Genomic DNA, 8095 nt, shown 5'->3' with positions numbered 1-8095 from the left:
GCGTTTGATTGAGAGGACTAACTGGCCTCTTCCAAACGCTTTCTAAGTCATTTAAAATCATTTTGGTGCACATAGAAAGGAGGCTTAAGTGCATTCAGGTCCGTGTGCCATGGCTCATGGTTATCACCCTCTTCCATAGACTTACAAAGTAATTATGAGCAGAGAGCGAGAGCTAGCTATAGGCTTATTTCGTTTTATTTTTTAAACTAACTTTCACATACTTAGCTAGCTAATGCAGCTAGCTAGTTTAGCCTACTCACACCTGGCTCAAACAGAGAGGAATGCTATTTATGTTAGCTGGTGCCAGTGCTCCCACACATTGGCCAACCGGGCTATCTGCATTGTGTCCCGCCACCCGCCAACCCCTCTTTTACGCTACTGCTACTCTCTGTTCATCATATATGCATAGTCACTTTAACCATATCTACATGTACATACTACCTCAATCAGCCTGACTAACCGGTGTCTGTATGTAGCCTCGCTACGTTAATAGCCTCAATACTGTATATAGCCTGTCTTTTTACTGTTGTTTTATTTCTTTACTTACCTATTGTTCACCTAACACCTTTGTTGCACTATTGGTTAGAGCCTGTTGTATTCGGCGCACGTGACAAATAAACTTTGATTTGATTTAGCTGGCTAAGAATATCCACTCTTCCAAGTCATGGAAGTTATTAATTTATTGTCACCTGGGCCCGCTGGTGTAACTGCAAAACTGCTTACTGTACTGCATGATTCTAGCAGGTTTACTAACACTTTAGTTCTAGTAGCTATGTTGACTATGATGTTAACTAATATGGTGACAACGATAAAGGCTGTGTGTAGCGGTTAGTGGTTATGGTATAAAGGTTTGGCTTGGTTACAGACAGCTGTTGTGTTGTGCACTGAAGTCCACAAGCAAAGAGAAAAGGTGAGATGAGGAAAGCCCGTAGATGCGAGAAGGAATTATACAATGAGCAAAATTATCATGCTGTTTGTATGTGGCTGCTATGAAAGTGAACTGTGTTTGTGTGTGATCAGGGGTGTATTCATTCAGCCGATTCTGTTGCTTCCATTTCATAACCTCTACAAGATCGGCCCCCATGGGACGGTTGAGCTAACGTAGGCTAATGTGATTAGCATGAGGTTGTAAGTAAAAAGAACATTTCCCAGAACATAGACATAGCTGATATTGGCAGAAAGCTTGAATTCTTGCTAATCTAATGGCACTGTCCAATTTACAGTAGCTATTACAGTGAAAGAATACCATGCTATTGTTTGAAGAGAGTGCACTGTTATGAACTTGTTATTAATAAACCAATTAGGCACATTTGGGCAGTCTTGCTTAAAAATTTTGAACAGAAATGCAACGAACCGGATCAGTCTAAACCTTTGCCCGTACACTGATGCCATCTAGTGGCCAAAATCTAAACTGCACCCGGGCTGGAATAATACAGTATGGCCTTTCTTTTGCATTTCAAAGATGATGGTACAAAAAAAATAAAAAATCTTTGTATTATCTCTTACCAGATCTAATACCAGATCTAATATGTTATATTCTCCTACCTTAATTTCTACAAACTTCAAAGTGTTTCCTTTCAAATGGTACCAAGAATATGCATATCCTTGCTTCAGGGTCTGCGCTACAGACAGGTAGATTTGGGTATGTCATTTTAGGCAAAAATGTAAATAAAGGGGGCGGATCCAGAACAAGACAGGGATAGACCTACTTGAATTTGTCCAATAGAAACTCTTGTTTTGCTACTGTTTGGACTTAACAGCACTATCAACAAGGCGTGTCCTACAGACCCTAGTTTTGTCGCACCTGGTCTACTCTTCAGTTGTCTGGTCAGGGGCCACAGAGGCACTTAGGAAAATTACAATTGGCTCAGAACAGGGCAGCACGGTTGGCCCTTAAATGTACATGGAGAGGTAACGTTTATAGTATATGCATATCAATATCCCATGGCTCAAAGTGGAGGAGAGATTGACTTCCTCACTACTTGTTTTTGTAAGAAGTGTTGACAACCGGAATAAACCGAGCTGTCTGTTAAAACTACTAAACTACTACAAGACATGCCACTAGAGGTCTCCTCACAATCCCCAAGTTCAGAACAGACTATGGGATGCGCACAGTACTACATAGAGCCATGACTACATGGAACTCTATTCCACATCAGGTAACTGATGCAAGCAGTAAAATAAATAACATTTAAACTGATAAAAGTACAGCTTATGGAACAGAGGGTACTGAGAAGCGTTGGGGAGAACAGGCTCGTGGTGATGATTGAAGCGGAATTTGTGGAATGTCTCAAATACATCAGCACATGGTTTCCATGTGTTTAATGCCATTCCATTTACTCCGTTCCAGCCATTATAATGAGCTGTCCTCCACTCAGCAGCCTCCAATGCTGTGAAGAGACACACACACAGGGACAGACACACGCATATGCACACAGTCTACACACAGGTACATTGTAATATTGTTGTATGCTGGTATTATACATTTTGCATTGTAGATATGTAGAGGTGTAATGATGTTATATGATGTACTGTGTGATCTAAGTGCCTTAATGTGTATGGACCCCAGGAAAAGTAGCTGCTGCCTTGGCAGTAACTAATGGCGATCCCTAATAAATACAAATGATATATACATCACAGGAAGTTGGTGGCACCTTAATTGGGGAGAACGGAATCGTGGTGATGACTGGAACGTAATTTGTGAAATGGTATCAAGTACATCCAACACATGGTTTCCATGGTTTACAGGTGTTTGATGCCGTTCCATCTGTTCCGTTCCCGCCATTATTATGAGTCGTTTTCAGCCTCCTGTGAAGTATTTAAGCAAAAAGGCATGAGGGGGTGTGGTATATGGCCAATATACCATGGCTAAGGGCTGTTCTTAGACACAACGCATCGTGGAATGCCTGGACACTGCCCTTAGCCGTGGTATATTGGCCAGGGTAGGCCATCATTGTAAATAACAATTTGTTTTTAACTGCCTAGTTAAAATAAAGGTTTTAAAAATTGCCTTGATGACAGCTTTGCACACTCTTGGCATTCTCTCAACCAATGGTACGCTCCGGTACCGCTTGCCGTGTGGTAGCAGAGAAAACATACGGTAGCAGTCTATGACTTGGGTGACTGGAGTCTCTGAAAATGTTTTGGGCTTTCCTCTGACACCGCCTATTATATACAGTGCCTTGCGAAAGTATGGCCCCCTTGAACTTTGCAACCTTTTGCCACATTTCAGGCTTCAAACATAAAGATATAAAACTGTATTTTTTTGTGAAGAATCAACAACAAGTGGGACACAATCATGAAGTGGAACGACATTTATTGGATATTTCAAACTTTTTTAACAAATCAAAAACTGAAAAATTGGGCGTGCCAAATTATTCAGCCCCTTTACTTTCAGTGCAGCAAACTCTCTCCAGAAGTTCAGTGAGGATCTCTGAATGATCCAATGTTGACCTAAATGACTAATGATGATAAATACAATCCACCTGTGTGTAATCAAGTCTCCGTATAAATGCACCTGCACTGTGATAGTCTCAGAGGTCCGACAAAAGCGCAGAGAGCATCATGAAGAACAAGGAACACTCCAGGCAGGTCCGAGATACTGTTGTGAAGAAGTTTAAAGCCGGATTTGGATACAAAAAGATTTCCCAAGCTTTAAACATCCCAAGGAGCACTGTGCAAGCGATAATATTGAAATGGAAGGAGTATCAGACCACTGCAAATCTACCAAGACCTGGCCGTCCCTCTAAACTTTCAGCTCATACAAGGAGAAGACTGATCAGAGATGCAGCCAAGAGGCCCATGATCACTCTGGATGAACTGCAGAGATCTACAGCTGAGGTGGGAGACTCTGTCCATAGGACAACAATCAGTATATTGCACAAATCTGGCCTTTATGGAAGAGTGGCAAGAAGAAAGCCATTTCTTAAAGATATCCATAAAAAGTGTTGTTTAAAGTTTACCACAAGCCACCTGGGAGACACACCAAACATGTGGAAGAAGGTGCTCTGGTCAGATGAAACCAAAATTGAACTTTTTGGCAACAATGCAAAACGTTATGTTTGGCGTAAAAGCAACACAGCTGAACACACCATCCCCACTGTCAAACATGGTGGTGGCAGCATCATGGTTTGGGCCTGCTTTTCTTCAGCAGGGACAGGGAAGATGGTTAAAATTGATGGGAAGATGGATGGAGCCAAATACAGGACCATTCTGCAAGAAAACCTGATGGAGTCTGCAAAAGACCTGAGACTGGGACGGAGATTTGTCTTCCAACAAGACAATGATCCAAAACATAAAGCAAAATCTACAATGGAATGGTTCAAAAATAAACATATCCAGGTGTTAGAATGGCCAAGTCAAAGTCCAGACCTGAATCCAATCGAGAATCTGTGGAAAGAACTGAAAACTGCTGTTCACAAATGCTCTCCATCCAACCTCACTGAGCTCGAGCTGTTTTGCAAGGAGGAATGGGAAAAAATGTCAGTCTCTCGATGTGCAAAACTGATAGAGACATACCCCAAGCGACTTACAGCTGTAATCGCAGCAAAAGGTGGTGCTACAAAGTATTAACTAAAGGGGGCTGAATAATTTTGCACACCCAATTTTTCAGTTTTTGATTTGTTAAAAAAGTTTGAAATATCCAATAAATGTTGTTCCACTTCATGATTGTGTCCCACTTGTTGTTGATTCTTCACAAAAAAATACAGTTTTATATATTTATGTTTGAAGCCTGAAATGTGGCAAAAGGTCGCAAAGTTCAAGGGGGCCGAATACTTTCGCAAGGCACTGTAGGTCCTGGATGGCAGGAAGCTTGGCCCCAGTTATGTACTGGGCCGTTCGCACTACCCTCTGTAGCGTCTTATGGTCAGATGCCGAGCAGTTGCCATACCAGGCGGTGATGCAACCGGTCAGGATGCTCTCGATTGTGCAGCTGTAGAACCTTGAGGATCTGGGGACCCATGTCAAATCTTTTCAGTCTCCTGAGGGGAAATAGGTTTTGTCATGCCCTCTTCACGACTCTTGGTATGTTTGGACCATGATAGTTCGTTGGTGATATGGGCACCAAGGAACTTGAAATTCTCGACCCGCTCTACTACAGACCCGTCAATGTTATTGGGGGCCTGTTCGGCCCACCTTTTCCTGTAGTCCATGATCAGCTCCTTTGTCTTGCTCACAATGAGGAAGAGGTTGTTGTCCTGGCACCACACTGCCAGTTCTCTGACCTCCTCCCTATAGGCCATCTTATCGTTGTCGGTGATCAGGCCTACCACTGTTGGGTCGTCAGCAAACTTAATGATGGTGTTGGAGTCGTGTTTGGCCACGCAGTCGTGGGTGAACAGGGAATACAGGAGGGGACTAAGTACACACCCCTGAGGGTCCCCAGTGTTAAGGATCAGCGTGGCAGACGTGTTGTTGCCTACTCTTACCACCTGAGGGCGGCCCGTCAGGAAGTCCAGGATCCAGTTGCAGAGGGAGGTGTTTAGTCCCAGAGTCCTTAGCTTAGTGATCAGCTTTGTGGGTACTAGGCTGTTGAAGGCTGAGTAGGGGTTTCTTTGCAGCAATTTGACCATGAAGGCCTGATTCACACAGTCTCCTTTGAACAGTTGATGTTGAGATGTGTCTGTTACTTGAACTCTGTGAAGCATTTATTTGGACTGCAATTTCTGAGGCTGGTAATTCTAATGAACTTATCCTCTGCAGCAGAGGTAACTCTGGGTCTTTCTTTCCTGTGGTGAGGCTCATGAGATCCATGTTCTTCATAGCGCTTGATGGTTTTTGCGACTGCACTTGAAGAAACTTTCAAAGTTCTTGAAGTTTTCCGGACCTTCATGTCTTAAACTAATATCGTTTCTCTTTGCTTATTTGAGCTGTTCTTGTCATAATATGGACGTGGTCTTTTACCAAATAGGGCTATCTTCTGTATACCAACCCTACCTTGTCACAACACAACTGATTGGATCAAATGCATTAAGAAGTTAAGAAATTCCGGAAATGAACTTTTAACAAGGCACACCTGTTAATTGAAATGCATTCCAGTTTGTGCAAAGCTGTCATCAAGGCAAAGGGTGGCACTCTGAAGAATCTGAAATATAAAATATAATTTGATTTTTTTAACACTTTTTTGTTTAATACATGATTAAAAATGTGTTATTTCATAGTTTTGATGTCTCCACTATTACTCTACAATGTAGAACATAGTAACAATAAAGAAAAACCCTGGAATGAGTCGGTGTGTCCAAACTTTTGACTCATACTGTATATGTGTATTTAAGTAGAAAACGTTAAGTACTTGATCCCATATTCAGAGCACGCAATGAATACATCAAGCTTGTGACTTTATACACTTGTTGGATGCATTTGCTGTTTGTTTTGGTTGTGTTTCAGATTATTTTGTGCCCAATATAAATGAATGGTAAATAATGTATTGTGTTATTTAGAAGTCACTTTTATTGTAAATAAGATTAGAGTATGTTTCTAAACACTTCTACATTAATGTGGATGCTACCATGACTACAGATAATCCTGAATGAATCATGAATAACGACGAGTTAGACATTTATAGACGCACAAATATCATTACCCCCCAAGACATGCTAACCTCTCACCATTACAATGACAGGGGTTGGCATTTATGGTATTATGATATATGTGCTGTGTTGAAGATTGTGGACTCAAGAGAACTTGAATCATCAGGGTACATTGATACTTCAGTTCCAACACCATAATGCTATCAATATTGCATCATTTAAGATTAGTAACCATTATTTATTATTTTCCATAAAGAATTGTGACCAATGTGACCCATGTTGGTTACATCTTGGTAGTGCAGGCCATGTCCTAGTAGAGAAGGAGATAATGTCAGAACGTAAGATAAGAATCAATTCATTGATATAATCATAAGAATGCAGCTGATTTTGGAGCACAGTTCCACCACCAGCCAAATGTCCTTGAGGGCTTGGTCTACTCACCAGTGCACACTCGTAGATGGGAACGTCTGAGGCCCCTTGCAGCCGGAGGCTGTGTAGCACGGCGTCGTGGACCGTAGTGAACAGACGGCTCTTAGGGATGGACTCAGAGAAGAAGCTTGCTCTGGATAACTGTTCCACCACACAGACTGGAGGAAAGACAAACCAGGTTAGACAACACACGCTAGACCAGAGAGACCAGCATGAATTAGCACAGACACTCACCTTGGCATCCAGCTAAATAGATATCAATGTCAATCTCTCTATAGTCTCGGAATATCTGCAATAAAGATAAAAATAGTGAGAGAGATGGAAAGAGACTGAGAGAAAGGTAAAATAAGAAGGCCGTGTTTTTCTACGAGACTGTTTGTGTTGCACCAGTTTGGATTAATCTGGTTTTTCTCTTCATCCCTCTCTCTCTCCACCACTCTCTCTCTCTCCCACTCTCTCTCTCCACCACTCTCTCTCTCCCCCTCTCTCTCTATCTCTACCACTCTCCCCCTCTCACTCTCCCCCTCTCTCTCTCTACACCACTCTCCCCCTCTCTCTCCCTCTCTCTCCACTACTCACCCCCTCGCTCTCTCCACTACTCTCTCTCTCCCCCTCTCTCTCTCCACCACTCTCCCCCTCTCTCTCTCCACCACTCTCTCTCTCTCCACCACTCTCCCACTCTCTCTCTCCACCACTCTCCCCCTCTCTCTCCCCCACTCTCTCTCTCTCCATCACTCTCTTTTTCACTCTCTACATCTCTATAAGTGCCTCTTCCCCGACATACAAAACAATCTCATTTAGACCTGCCTACTCACAGAACACAAGACCTTTGTTTGATTCAAGCACAAGGCCACTCAGGAGTATGACAGCGAACAATGTTACATAAGGAGACTGGATACAAAGAAACTACAAATACATTTCTGAAAACATGAACCTCTCCTTCCTTTTTTCTCCTTCTCTCTCTCCCTTTCTCTTTCACTGTCTTCTCCATCCCATCTGTGATCAACCCTCCCGCTCTGTCTTTCCTCCCATCTCCCTTTCATCCATCCCCATCCTTCAAAAACACACACACTCCTCCCACACACACAAACATACGTTATTCAGCATCATCACAGTGACGGTGTCTACAAAGCTGG

The 8095-nt window shown here is 42.6% G+C and overlaps 1 protein-coding gene across 1 annotated transcript in view; it reads right to left on the bottom strand.

Moving 5' to 3' along the window:
- Positions 1 to 6434: 6434 nt before the first annotated feature.
- Positions 6435 to 8095, bottom strand: part of slc26a6l2 (solute carrier family 26 member 6, like 2) — a 27966-nt gene continuing 26305 nt past the window's right edge. The window contains exons 16-19 of the mRNA XM_090203778.1: positions 8055 to 8095; positions 7194 to 7248; positions 6972 to 7117; positions 6435 to 6840 (exon numbers count right to left, since the gene is read on the bottom strand). The exon at positions 8055 to 8095 is cut by the window's right edge and continues 160 nt beyond it. Coding sequence (XP_090059904.1) covers positions 6814 to 6840; positions 6972 to 7117; positions 7194 to 7248; positions 8055 to 8095 — 269 coding nt within the window. The 3' untranslated portion in view covers positions 6435 to 6813. The remainder of the gene's footprint in view (positions 6841 to 6971; positions 7118 to 7193; positions 7249 to 8054) is intronic.

The sequence above is a fragment of the Oncorhynchus mykiss genome, chromosome 16 (genome assembly GCF_057628025.1).
Source record: "Oncorhynchus mykiss isolate SJ-2025 chromosome 16, ASM5762802v1, whole genome shotgun sequence".
Lineage (NCBI taxonomy): Eukaryota > Metazoa > Chordata > Actinopteri > Salmoniformes > Salmonidae > Oncorhynchus > Oncorhynchus mykiss.
The sequence above is the reverse complement of the archived record's forward strand: the minus strand, read 5'-3'. Positions and strand labels throughout refer to the sequence as shown.